The 15,356-nt window shown below is 48.1% G+C and overlaps 1 protein-coding gene across 1 annotated transcript; it reads right to left on the bottom strand.

The window, feature by feature from the left end:
- Nucleotides 1-10,411: 10,411 nt before the first annotated feature.
- Nucleotides 10,412-14,425, bottom strand: LOC119381442 (keratin, type II cytoskeletal 2 epidermal-like). The gene is made up of 2 exons (XM_037649259.2): nt 14,401-14,425; nt 10,412-10,816 (listed from the first exon to the last, which is right to left on the bottom strand). Exon 2 carries the CDS (start codon nt 10,807-10,809, stop codon nt 10,573-10,575), a length of 237 nt encoding a protein of 78 aa, XP_037505187.1. The 5' UTR covers nt 10,810-10,816; nt 14,401-14,425; the 3' UTR covers nt 10,412-10,572.
- Nucleotides 14,426-15,356: the final 931 nt, after the last annotated feature.

Genomic DNA, 15,356 nt, shown 5'->3' with positions numbered 1-15,356 from the left:
AAGCCTGGTCTGAGAAAAAGTGTATATGAAGAAAGGACGAGGAGTACAGATAGCAAAAATTTAGTAGCCCTTCCCGTATCGGGAAAGTGGGCGCAAGCGAAGCTTGGACTTTGCGTGCCGAACTTTTCTTTCTTTCTGTTGCATCGCGCAATGCTCCCTCTTCCCTCTTTCTTTCTTCCATGCCGGGAGTAGAGCACTGCACGGGCCCGGGCCGGCCCGAAATCCCGGGCCCGGACCGGCCCGCGGGCCGGGCCGGGCCGTCCGAAGCGTTTTTCGGCGGGCCCGGGCTGGGCTCGGGCGTGAAAGTGCGGGCCCGGGCTTCAAGCCGCGGACCTGGGCCGGGCCCGGGCTTGAGGCTGCGGGCCGGGGCGGACTCGGTAAGGCGGGCCTTCGAGCACACGCGAACGTTATGCATTGCATGGTATAAGGTATACTGTGCCAAGCTGAAGTGACACGTGGAAAGAGCTGGCTCTTAGTAAAGCTTAGCAATAAAAGTAGAAAAACAGTTGAAGTGCTATTTTTTTTCACCAGTATAGATATAGATTGGCACTGCATATTTTCACTAACGTTTCGTCTGCTGGACCAGACTTTGTCAAAGTAACAAGTACATCGTGGTGGGTTTCCTTATAAACACGCCAGATCACGTATATATATATATATATATATATATATTGTCGCGGTTCAACGTAAGCAGACCACCGAGACGTTGAGTCCGAGAACCGACGGCGTGTTTTTTATGCAGCAGCCAAGAGCAAGGACATAAACAAATGCACGTCGTCTTCTTTGGTCAGTGTCCCTTTTCACGAGACTGCGCGCACATCGTCTTCGTTCTCTGTCTATTTCGAGCGTGGCATTTGCCTCCCCTTAAAGAGCATCGCCCCGATGCTATAGCTGAGACAGTCATTCGCGCATAAAGTCACTTTGTACAAGCGACGGTGCTTCGTAGAGTCACTCGCTGACGTATGGTTTAATGCGCACTACGTGCACAAGTTCAGGTCGGTGCTGGCGACGCCTTGTACAGTTTGGGCTATCCGGGACGACCTCGTAGGTAACGTCACTTAGTCGTCGCAGCACTCGATAAGGTCCGAAGTATCTTCTGAGCAACTTTTCGGATAGTCCCCGTCTTCGTACAGGCGTCCACACCCATACCCTGTCCCCGGTTTCGTACGTTACAGGTGTATGACGTAGATTATAGCGTCCTGCGTCGTACTCTTGCTGTTGGTATATTCGCAGACGTGCGAGCTGCCTGGCTTCCTCTGCGCGTTGAGTGAACGCGTCGGCACTCGTTTCGTTGTTATCGCATTCGTGTGGCAGCATCGCGTCCAACATGGTCCTTACTTCTCGTCCGTGAACAAGGCTGAATGGGGTCATCCGTGTGGTTCCTTGTTTAGCAGTATTGTAGGCAAACGTTATGTAAGGGAGAATCTCGTCCCAATTTTTGTGCTCGATGTCCACATACATTGAAAGCATGTCTTCCAGAGTTTTGTTGAGCCGCTCGGTCAACCCGTTGGTTTGTGGATGGTAGGCTGTCGACTTACGATGAATAGTACCGCTGAGCACCAACACATGATCTAAAAGCGCGGCCGTGAATGTGGTTCCGCGATCTGTTATAACGATCGACGGCGCACCGTGTCTCAGCACAATGTTCTCTATGAAGAATCGGGCCACCTCCTCTGCTGTGCCTCTCTGGATGGCTTTTGTCTCGGCATAGCGGGTAAGGTAGTCGGTCGCCACTATAACCCAGCGGCTACCAGCACTAGAGGTGGGAAGTGGGCCCAAAAGGTCCATTCCGATCTGGTCAAATGGCGTTGGCGGGATCTGGACAGGGTGTAACAAACCGGCTGGTTTAGTCGGAGGTGACTTGCGCCGCTGGCAATCGAGGCAGGTCCGAACATGAAGCTTCACGGCAGCGGTGAGTCTAGGCCAGTAATACCTCTCCCGAACTCTGCCCAGTGTGCGCGTGTAGCCTAAATGTCCAGCTGTGACCTCGTTGTGGCACGCCTGCAATACCTCAGAACGAAGAGCGTTAGGGACGACAAGCAGGTAGGTGGACCCGTCTGACGAGAAGTTCATTTTGTAAAGGACATTGTTTCGCAGACAGAACGACGATAGTCCTCTTGCAAAGGCTTTGGGTGCGTTCTGGCTTCGTCCTTCTAAATAATTAATCAAGCCAAGTAGCTCAGGATCGTCATGCTGGTGATCTGCGATGGTTGACGTGTCGAGGATTCCGAGGAATGCCGTCTCTTCTTCAAGGGAAGCAGCCGACTCTATCGGTGATCGAGACAGGCAGTCGGCGTCCGTGTGTCGTTTTCCCGACTTGTACACCATCGTTATATCAAATTCCTGTAGTCTAAGGCTCCAGCGTGCCAATCGCCCGGAAGGATCTTTCAGACTTGTTAACCAACACAACGAATGGTGGTCACTGATAACCTTGAATGGGCGGTCGTACAAGTATGGGCGAAATTTCATAACTGCCCACACCACGGCGAGGCATTCCTTTTCAGTTGTCGAGTAATTTGCTTCTGTGCGTGACAGAGTTCTGCTTGCGTAAGCGATCACTCTTTCCTCGTCGTCCTGGCGCTGCACAGCTCAGGAGAGAGGCCTAGCAACCGCCGACTGAAGCGGTGCACTGGTGTCGTAACAGGTGACTGCGTGTCGGAACTTGATGAACGGCTCCCAGATGGGGTGTAGAGCATCGGCAGGCTTGCAGTCCAGCACCTCCACCAGTGTCGCGGTTCAACGTAAGCAGACCACCGAGACGTTGAGTCCGAGAACCGACGGCGTGTTTTTTATGCAGCAGCCAAGAGCAAGGACATAAACAAATGCACGTCGTCTTCTTTGGTCAGTGTCCCTTTTCACGAGACTGCGCGCACATCGTCTTCGTTCTCTGTCTATTTCGAGCGTGGCAATATATATATATATATATAAACAGCACTAACAATTTGCCAGATCACGGTTTGTTCCCATGGGAGGAATAATCATTTCGGTCTTTTATTCTAGATTAATAATATCTGGGGTTTAACGTCCCAAAACCACGATATGATTATGAGAGACTCCGTAGTGGAGGGCTCCGGAAATTTCGACCACCTGGGGTTCTTTAACGTGCACCTAAATCTAAGTACACGGGCCCCAAACATTTTCGCCTCCATCGAAAATGCAGCCGCCGCGGCCGGGATTCGATCCCGCGACCTTCGGGTCAGCAGCCGAGCGCCATAGCCACTAGACCACCATGGCGGGGCTTTTATTCTAGATTGACACACACTGTACATTTCATTTATATTCCTTGGTATAACGTGCCAAAACCACCATATGATTACGAGGCACGCCGTGGTGGCACCGGATTAGTTTCGGCCACCTTGAGTTCTCTAACGTGCACCTAAAGATAAGTATATAGACGGGTGTGCTTGCATTTCGTCCCGATCAAATTGCAGCAGCCGTGGCCGCGGGAATCGCACCCGCGTCCTAGGACTTAACAGCGAAACAGATTAACCGCTGAGCTACCACCGCAGGCAAAGCAACATTTCGATGCATGTACAAACCAGATTTTCCGTCCGATCGCCCGCTAAAAAGCGCATGGCATCATTAATATTCATCATCAACAACTAATATCCTCTAGCGGGCCCGGGTCGGGTCTGGTCATGAACAAGCGCGCCCTGGATTAGTTTAGTAATGAACGCCCGGGCCGGGGCCGGGCTTGGAATAATGGGCCCGGGCCGGGCTCGGGCTGGGTTCGGTCATGTACGCCAGGGCCCGGGCTGGACCCAGGCTTGGAACGACGGGCCCGGGCCGGGCTCGGGCTGAGTTCAGTCATGTACGCCCGGGCCCGGGCCGGGCCTGCGCTTGGAACCACGGGCCCGGGCTGGGCTCGGCCTTCATAAAGCGGGCCCGGGCCGGGCCCGGGCCGTAAAATCCGGCCCGTGCAGTGCTCTAGCCGGGAGTCGCACCTTCAGCAACGTGCTTAGCAGCGCAATACTTTTGTTGCTACACGCAACAACAGACCTACGAGAAGCTAAAAAAGGATCCCACCACAGGAACACAACAAGTATTGAACAAGACGCTAGCAGAAATATTCCGGGACAAACCAAACTTTCGTTACCTTTACCTCCAACTAATATGCAGAAACGGGTCAGCTCCACCATTCTACGGCCTCCCGAAAACTCACAAATCTGGAGTCCCCCTGCGCCCAATAGTAGACTTCTCGCGCTCACCAATGCGATCACTCTCCACCTACCTGCACCGGATAATTTCACCCCTAACCGGAAAGACCGCGTCTCATGTGCGCAACGCGGAGGACTTCGTCGGACTGACATCAAAGCTACGGCTAGAGAACGACGAGTGCCTCGTATCGCTTGATGTGGTGTCTCTGTTCACCAGCATACCGATACATCTGGCAGTCACCGTAACCCGGGATGCCTTAGAACGCGACAGTGCCCTGAACGAGAGAACCCCTTTGAGTGTGGACGAAATCTGTCGACTCCTGGAACTCTGCCTATCAAATACGTATTTTTCCTTTAAAGGCGAATACTACAGGCAGACTAGAGGAGCACCAATGGGAGCCTCAATCTCCGTGACCGTGGCCAACATCACCATGGAAAACATCGAAGAGAGAGCCCTGAGCACCTTTGCACAGAAACCCAAAGTGTTCTTGAGGTACGTGGACGATTGTTTCTGCATTATAAAGACATCGCAGCTCACCAACCTACTCAGCCATCTAAATTCCATAGAACCGGACATTCAATTCACTTGTGAGCGCGAAAAAGACAGATCCCTTCCATTCCTTGATTTACTAATGAAGCGAGTGGGAGATTCCCTAAGTTTCTCAGTCTACCGCAAACCTACTCATACAGGCCGCTACCTGCACTTTAATTCAAATCACCCTGCAAGCCATAAATCAGTAGTCAACACTTTGGTGAGAAGAACGGAAACGCATTGCACGTTAGAATCAGACAGAAGGAAAGAAAGAAACACCGTGTTCTACGAACTCCAAAAAAACGGCTACCCGCCCCATTTCATTCGGAAAGCAATCCGACGACAAAAAAGAAAAGTACTTCCAACGAATCTTCCAGCGTCGCCGCCTTCTCAGAAGCGAATCTCTCTGCCCTACGTGAAAGGCACCAGTGAAGCCATAAGCAGACTCCTAAAGAAGGAAGGCATAACGGTCGCACACAAGCCAACCAACACAATAAATCTTCTGCTACCGAAACCTAGGGACCTTCCACCAAGAGAAAGAGCGCAAGGCGTCGTCTACAAAATCAAGTGTTCCGACTGCCAGGCCACATACATTGGCGAAACAAAAAACTTGACCGAAAGAATTAAACAGCACAAAAACGACGTCAGGACGTTCTCAAGACAGCGGAACCCCCTTGCAGAACACTCGGAAGATGCCGACCATAAGATTGACTTTGAAAAAACCGAAATCCTAACAACAGAAACTAACCAACAAAAACGGCTGTTATTGGAGTCATGGTTCATTCAAAACACCGAAGGCAACTTAAACCGATGCAAAGGAAACCTGCCGTCAGTATACATTCACGGACTAGCTACAGCAAGAAAAACAAATTCAAACAAAGTCGCAAGTGAGCAAAACCGTCCCCGGCCGCCCCCAGCCCATCAATCCCACGCAACCACGCCAACCGCGGCAACCGCGGCAACCGCAACCCCCTCGACACCCTCACCACCAAAGAAGACGCGCCTTCCCTCCTTCTCCACAGCTGGTTCGAAAGAGAAGTTAAGAGCTGCACCTCGACCCTTCCGCTGTCACTCCCCCTGAAGAAGGAATCGAGTTGATTCCGAAACGTCGGGAAATAAACCCATTTTTGGTTGGAGCCCTTTGAAAGTCTTAACAAAAGATCACGTGTGAACCAATGAAAGCCAACGATGAAAATTCACAACGAGACATTACAATTGACTTTGATAAAACATCACATTTCATATGGCAAACGGCTGATCGCAGACAAGCCCACTATTGAGATAGCATCAGTTATTGGGAAACGGCGCGTACAAATGCCCATATGACCGGTGCACGTACGAGGGCCGCATTTCTGTACGCTCGCCGGTGCCGCAACAATGCCGCCGCCGCCGCCGCCGCCACCCCCCCCCCCCCGTAATCTGTAACTCATAAAAACTTCACCTATGCGAATTGCGTATCCAGCGTTATAGGTGGTTGTGCCAGCGTGTCTACAGTGTCCCCGTGATCTTTGTTACTCGCTTAATGTTTTTGCCAAAATCGGTCGAGCGCTTTATCCCTACAGGAAACTTGGAGCGTCCCATTCCAGCGGCTAGAAAATGTTCGAAAAATACGGATTGATGGCGTCTATTTTTCACACGTCACACGTATCTTTCACAAGATGTTCACACGTCGAAACTAAACAACTTAACTACCTGTGGGTGCAGATGCTGCGTCCTTAAAGAAGAGACGAAACGCCATTATGGTTAATCTGATAATTATTAGACTACTAAGCAAGGCTATCTGACGAAGGACTTGTTCTTGGGCTAGTCAGTGCTTCCTAATAATCATGGTGTAGCGCAAATACAGAAAACACAGACACACACACCTTTGCGTCTTTGCGCTACACCATGATTATAAACTATCTGACGAGTCTCGCTCCTCAGTTTTCTTCGTACATTTCAAGCATAAGCCTAATGGAGGCGGTGATCGTACATTCACGTGGCTTATTTCTGCTTGCGTCCCCACTAACGCACTAGACGTTGCACAATGAGATATGACGAATGGGCAAGACCCTCCCATAAAGTTACGTTGCCGGACGCAAACGCTTTGAGTATTCTTCTACTTCTCATTTGAATTGTGTTGGTTAGTAAACTGTGGGCGATGGTTTCTATACCCACTCCTCGGTTTTTAGACACTTTTGTTTCTAGACACTCTTAGGCTTCGTTTCTAACCACCTTGGTTTCTAACCACCTTGGTTTCTAACCTCCTTGGCTTCTGACACACTTAGACTACTCAGGCTGCTTCGCAGCCCCAGAACCTTGGTGCTACGCGCTCCACAGACACCTTCAGAGTACGTAGTTGTTAGAGCGTATCGACATCAACAGCACTCGTGGCGGCACTTCGTGGTCGTTGCGGTAGTTACTCCGCGCAGGGGCATAGTATGGAGTTCTCCACAGATTGACGGCGTCTTCTTGCGGAGTAAACATGCACTTGGGTGGCGAAGGTTAAGGGATGTCACATCGAGCTTGCTATAGGTTTCGCGCTGCCATCAGTGGTAGAAGTGCCCCACGGTTTCCCTCGTGAAGAATTTTAAAATCGCTTTTGAAAAAAATCTATTTATTAACTTAAATATCACTTCTAGGCAAACTAGACTCACAGAGCACTTTCACATTTTACGCAATCACGAATAGCGTTATCTGACGACATATGTATGACACACCGTGCAATGTCGCTTTGTAAGCTAGTCTGTGCTTTGAGCACGATTTATTCATTCAAGCGCTAGCCTGCTGCTATCCCGAATCGGCTTCTCCTGGAACGCTCAGAAAAAGTGGAAGTCGTATAATTTACTTTTTTAACGTGTCCTTCCAGAAAATTGGATTAGGATGACATTACACCAAATATCGAATACTCCTAAGGGAACGAAACTGCTCAATAATTGAATCATTACGCATAGTGTCCTTGTCAAGAATGACAAGGTCAAGAAAAGAAGAAGAGGAAGAAAGTATTTGGAACAAATAATTTCAAGGCTGCAGTAAAAAGAGAAAAAGGAAGAAGAGAAAAAGAGCGCGCGGGGAGTGGAGAGATTGGAACAAGGGGGCGCGCGCAAGGGAGAACGAGAGAGCCGGGACACAGCGTTCGAGAGGCCGACAGCTGCGAATGTTCTGGCTGGGTCTTGCCCCAGGCTACCGCCCGAGCACCTGTCTCGGCGAGCAGCTCACGGAATTGCCGCTGGTCCTGGGCTGCGGTTTCCCGCCCGAGCACCGTCCTTGGCGAGCAGTTCTCGGAACTACCACTGACCCTGGGCTGCTGTGTATCCCGCCCGAGCACCTGGCTCGGCGAGGAACTACTGGAACAACCGCTGCAGTGGTTCCTTCAATATTTGCGCCACTGTGGAGAATGGATACGGCGTGTCGGCATCCAGCTTGAGAGGGACTCGCAACGGACAGGAGGTCACGCCGGAACCGTAAGCGCGACAACTAGCGAGACGCGAGCGGGAGCGGACGTCGAAACGCGAGACATTTAGACATTTCATTTTCTTTGTTTCTTCAAGTGTGCGTGTTTTTGTTGTGGGTTTGTCTTGTAATTTTTTTTCTGGGAATGAAATGGGAGTTTTTCTTTGAAACCATGGGCCTCCGTGATTCATTTCGCACAGCCAGACGAGCGAACCAGGCACCAGCATACGCGTGACAGTCCTATTTCAGCTTTTATGCCAAAGTTTTTATCGGTGGGGACGGGAACTCGATGGCGCTGATCGCGCGCTCTCCTAATGTTGTACACCATTGCGTTTTAAGTACGCTTCTCGCCAGTGTTTACGCTTGCCTCAGTGACCTGTGTCGGTCCTCTTGCAGGAGTCAGACATCTCGGTGCACCCGGTGATACCGACAGCCGATCGCCTGACGGTGGGCACCCCACTACGAGCCTATTTTCTGTAATCCGCGCTTCTATGCCGGTGCACCGAATGTATACGTGACCAGCGTGTTTGGATATTTGATGAGCTTTGAACACGAGGTGAGAACTCCACGGATGTTTGAACATTCGTTAAGAGAATACTTTGAGCCCTGTTTTTAACAGTGCAGCTCTTTGAGCTCGCCGTTGGTCCGTACGGCGTTTGCAAAAAATCGACCTGGCTTTGCATAGCTAGACATAGCCAAAGTCAAGATTAGTTAGACCTGGCTAATTCTAGCTGAACATGATTGAGACTAGTTAAGATTAGTCTAGAATTCAATACCATGTGGTAGCTAATCGATAGCCCGTCGATAGCTAAGCGATAAGCAATCAATAACCAATACACTTTAATAAGGCTTGATTGAGCTTCGCCTAAGCCAAAATACATGACCAATACCTTGTAATGATAGTCAATAAATAACTAATCGATAAATCAATAACCAGTTAATCTAAATTATATAGAAGTGCTCGGTAGAGCTTAGGCTATCCGCAAATCACCACAGATAACGTTGTCTAGACTTGGATCAGACCACCTGTGTGAGTGCAGAGCAAACACAGCCAAAGCAAGTTACTACCTAAGAGTGACTTAGTAATCCCTCGCAAAAAACTTAGCAAAACCAAGCATAATCTCGTAAAGGCCAGGACCATCTCCGCTCCGCCGATGTGCTCCGCTGTTTCTGTGGCCTTACGCCACTAGAGCAAGCTACGCTAGCTTTTTTTTTTTTAAAGGCTGCTACATTTAGATATGCTAGGAAGCATTAATTTCTAAGACAGAGTAGGACGCAATGACTGCTTTGGTGTTTGTAATCCCTGTCGTATTATCGTCGCAGTTTTAAAGTTCCGGTTTTCCTGCAGGTATGGTTGGGCTTGCTGGCCTGTTGACCTTTGCTCAGCGTTCTTATCTCTATCATCGAAGTGGTCCGGTGTCGAGCTCGCTGTAATGACATCATCGTCGACAACCTGTTTGGCATCCTCGGAATAGCGATGTTCGAAGGCGAGCAATCTCTTTTTTTTTTCACGCGCTGATTGTTTCAAATGTGATTGTACGGCTGTTTAAAAAAAGAGTTTCACTGAGGTGGGGAACCAGCGATTTATTTCAGCTCTAAAATATACTCCCGAAGAGCAGGCCCCAATATCTCAAAAAAAAGCAACAACCCAGATACGTACACGTCTGGACCAAGAATTTTACACATTCCAGACTTGCCATCCAGCGATACTGGGTCTTTTCCTTGGGGCCACGCAAAAAACAGTGTCGTCATCGTTGCTCGCATAGTGCAGAGACGCTCCGTCCTGTCAGTGTTAGTGATTACAGTGCGTTTAAAGGTATATTTATATATATTATACTATATAATTGTATATTTATATCTGTTGCATCGTACAGATGATGGCTTAGATAATTTGCAAGGGTGGAATATTTCTCCCGCCTCCATCTGCGATCCGGTTACTGGCAAACTCCTATGCAAGAATGGATCCCTATGGAAATTGCGAACTTAACGTCATACCTCATTTGGCAGCCTTGTCCACGTCGAATTCTATTGTGATCAATGTTTCTGTCTGCAGACCAAAAAGTGTTTCAAAGTCGTTTCATAGGCCAATTAGTTCGGCCGTAACCCTGTGTGTACAGTGGCGGTAGAAATTAAAATTAGAGATCACGGGAACGCGGGCGAAACGCGCTCCCGTGGTCTCTAAAATTTTGACCACCACTGTACATGGGCTTTCGCATTGGCTGATTGCCAAGTGCTTTTGTACTGAGTGAAGCGACTAAAACAGTCTTGATTTGTACAAAATGTTGACGATGCGATTGAGAATGGTTTATTTGCTTCTGTAATTGTTAGCTGCATTTCATTCGGTCTTCGCGCGTTACAGTGAGATACACGGAGGACCTCTCGTTCTTACCAGCCTTCCTTTCCGAGCAACCAAGTGGCGTCAGAGGCAAATTCAGAACCGTTCGGCATTTTTTAATATCTGCCGAAACCGCCGCCGAAGCCGAAGTCCCGTCCACGGTTGAAGCCATAGTCGCCGCCGAATCCACGCTCACCACCGTATCCATAGTCACGGTCGTAGTCGCGGTACTCCCTACTGTCAGGGCCACCACCAAAGCGAAAACCACCCTCGAAGCCATCAAACTGGGCCATGGCGCTGGCGGAGACCAGAGCCAGGATGAGAGCTGCAACAGCTTTCCTAGTGGCCGTCATGTCCGAGCTGAAATTTAAAATGAAAAACTAAAGTAAAACTGCTCCCGTCGAATTCTCTATTTCCACGAGCCTGAAATCGATTTCGCAGGCACCTGCCTGGAAACTAATCTGCAAGCTACTGAAAAAAACGAAGCCGCCTATAGGGACTCCCGGGTCGTGGTACACTTTTAACAGCGTAGTTGCTTATGCTCTGCTTACGCGAAAACTATCATCATCCCGAACGTTGATCATAGTCTTCTTCTTCATCTTCTGCTTCGCTCCCGAAAACGTGCGCCCGTGGCGCACTCTCCCGCTGCGTCGATTTGTCCGGCGTTGCATGCAATAACTCAGAGTGGCGAGGACGAGTACAGCGGGAGAAAAAAAAGCGAAAGAAGGAGAAATAGAGACAAAGCGAAGAAAGAAATAGAAAAAAGGACACGAAAAAGAGATTAAAAAATACAGAGCAAGGCAGAAAGAGAAAGAAAGAGAGAAAAACAAGGAAACAGAGAGCTCGAAATAGAGAGAGAGAGATAAAGAGCTACAAAGAAAGAGGCTGCGCGAAATATAGAGGGAGAAAAAAAAGAAAAGAAAAGAAAAAGATAGAAAGAGAGAGGAAGAGAACGAAAGTAACAGATAGAGAGGAAGAAAGAAAGAGAAAGACACAGCGAAACGAGGAAGGCCTCCCAACTACGCTGTACCTTCAGGCTTGGCACCCCTAGTACGAAGGTGTCCTAAGGGTTATTTTTTGGGGGGGGGGGGGGTCAGCATACTGCCCATCATTCAGAAGAACATCATAGGTCTGATGCTTTACAGCTTTGAACGCACCTGTTGCTCAGCTCCAGTATTGACTGGACAGTACAGGTAAGAGTCTTGCACGTTGCCAACTGGCTGTACAGTCAGTATTGCTTGCTCTGTTTCCGTGTCCACTCTTTCGTTCATTTGGTTGTTCACGATGGTAAAAAGGCCTCCCTGTTCTCCGAGAATACACTGCGCTTCAAATCATTGACAATGTTATAATCGTGCGCTTCACTTAATCATGAAAGAGGTGGGGGGAATAGGCCGCCTGGTTTCTTAATAATGGTTCATTATTTATTTATTTATTTATTTATTTATTTATTTATTTATTATTTATTTATTTATTTATTTATTTATTTATTTATTGTTCACAGAGTGTCACGCACATGAAATTATAAGGAAGAAGTGAATTGTTGCTTATAAAACGTCGTCCACACGGTATCAGCTGTATTGGAACACATTTCTAACTTTTACAAACCAATGGACACACCCATGATGTGGTCAAGATGCTCATTACAGCAGCATGTCCGGGGGATGAAGAAAGGCGTAATGTTCAAAACCTGCTTCTATTTAGCCTTGAAGGAATGAATGACAAAAACTGCGTCGTTATCCGGGAGCAAAATTTATTCGCGTCAACAAGGTCCTGGGGACACATTCGCCGGCTTCAGCGATGACCATTAGCGGGAAATGTACATTTACCGCCGATGTGTCGCCGATTGCCAACCGGTAATATACGTGGGTCGATCCAGAAATAAGGTTCCCAAAGAGCACCAGCCGCACGGGAAGGTGCGAGGCGAAATTCTTCAACACCCCATGCGCGGCTGTCCCCCCCCCCCCTTCTCTATGCTTCCCGGCCGCGTTTAGCTGCGCCTTCCACTCCTGGCTCAGCAGGTGTCCAAGGTTGGTGCTCCCGCCAAGTGTGACAATCATTCCTTCATTCGCTTTGTGCTCGCCAAAGGGACTTCACCCGTGGACTTTGGGTGGACTGTCATGCCCCACCCACCGTACAGTCCGCACCTCACGCGCAGCGATTATCACGCGTTCCCCAAGTTAATGGAAAACCTGAGTGGCCAACGCTTCCAGAGCGACGATGAAGTCAAAAAAGAGGTGAAATGCTTCCTCAACGCGTTGTCGGCGGAGTTCTACGACAATGGGTTACTAAAATTGGAGCACTGTCTACAAACATGCGTAGAAAAAGATGGCGATTATGCCGTAAAACGAAGCACAGTGTCTTCTTTCCAACTGTGTATATGGCTATGAGAATAAATAAGGTTGTGGATTTGTAAAATTGATGGGAACCTTATTTCTCGATATCACTGCATGGGGGCCGCTGTTATATTCTCTCCGCAATAGCAACCTCAAGGCATCTTTAGAAATTGCTTTTAATATGGAGGTTGTTTTCTTTCAGGTGCCACCGTTTTAACAAGCAAATATTTGCCAGATATAAAAAAAGGTTTTCACATAATGGCAAGCTGTTATTCTGCGAAAGAAGGCCAAGTGAAAAAAGGTCTCATGAAAAAAAGAAATTGTCCTCCACAGGTTTGGAGAACGAAGGCACAAGTAAAATCTGTAGCTTTACTACGTAACTGTAGTTTTACGACAGTCGCGTAGTGAAACCGCAGGTATCACGACATGTGAATGGCGGAATGCGTGAGAGCTCTAGAGCTGCTTTAACGCTACCCAACCATATCATCATAAGTCGCGGCAGCAGCAGCATCAGTGGCCTTCTATCTCGCGAGGAGTCAAGTGAGCAGCTACTTATGAGCAGTCACTGCAGAGCTCCTGAATTTCTTTAAAGGTTTTCGTCTGTTACATTGCGCTTTTGAGCAGTTATGTCTTAGTTTTTAGGGTTGATGTTAGCCCCAAATAATTCCACTTCAAATGGGCACCTATGCACGCGGAGAAATCACCGACTGGTAAGATCGCTGTCTGATCCTTTCGTTAGGGTCACTGGACTCGCTTACACCACAATATTTAGCATTAAAACGTATGTGAAACCTCCCAAGAACTGCCAAAATTCGACGTAAACGGCAAATTCTTGTATGAACATTCTTTTTTTTTTTCTTATTACAGACACCCTGCGTCATTTATTGACTCGGGCTTACCGATTTCAGAGGTGCATGCGTGTAAGGTTCCGGAACCCACGAACGATCTGATATTTTCTAAAAAGTTCGAAGGTCAAAACGAAAAATCTTCTTTTAATGTTCCTGAAATTAAATTGTTTGTTCGAGCGCTGCATATGTGATTCACGTCGGTCCACCGATTTTCCTTTAGAAGCCCCTCTGGGTTTTGCATGCATCTGAACATTGAAATGCATGAACTTGAGCTATCTCTAATGGCGTACGCCCATAGGCCTGCGCAGAGGGAGGGGGGGGGGGCAGGGAGGGCGCCCTTGGTCACCTAGGAAGAGGGGGGCGCGAAGTCTGCCGCATACATTGACTTAATAGGGAGGGCGGCGCCGCGATGATCCTTCGCACCCCTGAAGAGGAACCTTTTGCACGCCTATGCGTACGCCTCTGTGCCTAAGGCGATCCCGAAGATGTCGCCTAATTTCTATGACTTGCACGGTCTTAAACACTTGAAAAATATTTCTTAATTAAAGACATATTACAATAACGAGTTATCATAGCAGAACCACTTTTTATGCATCAATTTTTTGAGCATGCAAGATATAAATGAAATTTGCTTTTTTTTTCAAACATGTCGAAAATGTTCTTTTGTATTATCACGAACAGATTGAATATGCGCTCACTTAAATGGACAAAAACACTTTTCCGCGGCAGCAACCTACAGGCTGTCGAAGCGTAACGAACTTACCTCAAGGGCGACTGGTAGGCCGAAAGATTCCAAATTGATACACGTCGCACTGTTTATATAGCGACTGCGACGCACTCATTCAGCTGCGACATCCGAGAAGCCTATCATCCCCCTCGATTACATAAGTATACGGACAGGCGGCTATATGAGAGCCGCGACGCACAGTGTCCGAATCACGTGTGTTGCACGTCTTCTAGCTAGACTAGGAGAATAACTGCTTTTTGGGAGCAGATAAATGGACTCGCGTATCATCTGCGTCCATTTGATGCGAAGCGATCTCGCCTTCGCCACGTTAACCACTTATTATCTCTTGCAGCTCGTAGGCAATACGATGTCCTTGTTTCGTAAAAATATCCCTTCTCTTTTTTTGTTTTTCTTTGTGGATTTCGACTCATCAGAGTATGCAAGAACCAAAATTTCCGCGATTTTCGTTGTGTTCAGTGACGCGTTAGGTGCCTACAAATAGTACACTGCGAAACCGGTTACATGCGCATAATCCAAAAGTCGCTGACTTTAAGAAGCCAGACCAAGAGACATCTGTGATGCACAACGCATCTTATATTCCGCTTTCGCAGTAAATGCATAGAATGGGCCTACATGCTCATATTTATTTATTATAATGTTATGCTGCGTGGCCAACCAAGCAACTAAAAATGATTACAATAAGTTAGCTTTACGAGAAAGCCTGTAATAAAAGTATTAAAAAAACTATCCGAAACGCGCGACTCTTCTTAAACCTTGGTAATGCGCACATCCTATTCTAGGGAACAGGCAAGAGGACAGGGTATACGAATGAGGAAGCCTAGAGTACACATAATGAGTGTTTGAGAAAATGCGCCGGAAGATCATAAAAAATCAGAAATCCAGATTGTTGCGCTCTTTTAGCGAAATTTCAGGCCACATGGGCACGCACTTTAAAATGGGTCGGCGTACAAATATGAACAGTAAATAACAAA

The sequence above is a fragment of the Rhipicephalus sanguineus genome, chromosome 2, assembly GCF_013339695.2.
Source record: "Rhipicephalus sanguineus isolate Rsan-2018 chromosome 2, BIME_Rsan_1.4, whole genome shotgun sequence".
NCBI classification, from domain to species: Eukaryota; Metazoa; Arthropoda; class Arachnida; order Ixodida; family Ixodidae; genus Rhipicephalus; species Rhipicephalus sanguineus.
Note: the sequence above shows the minus strand (reverse complement) of the source record. Positions and strands in the feature narration are given on the sequence as shown.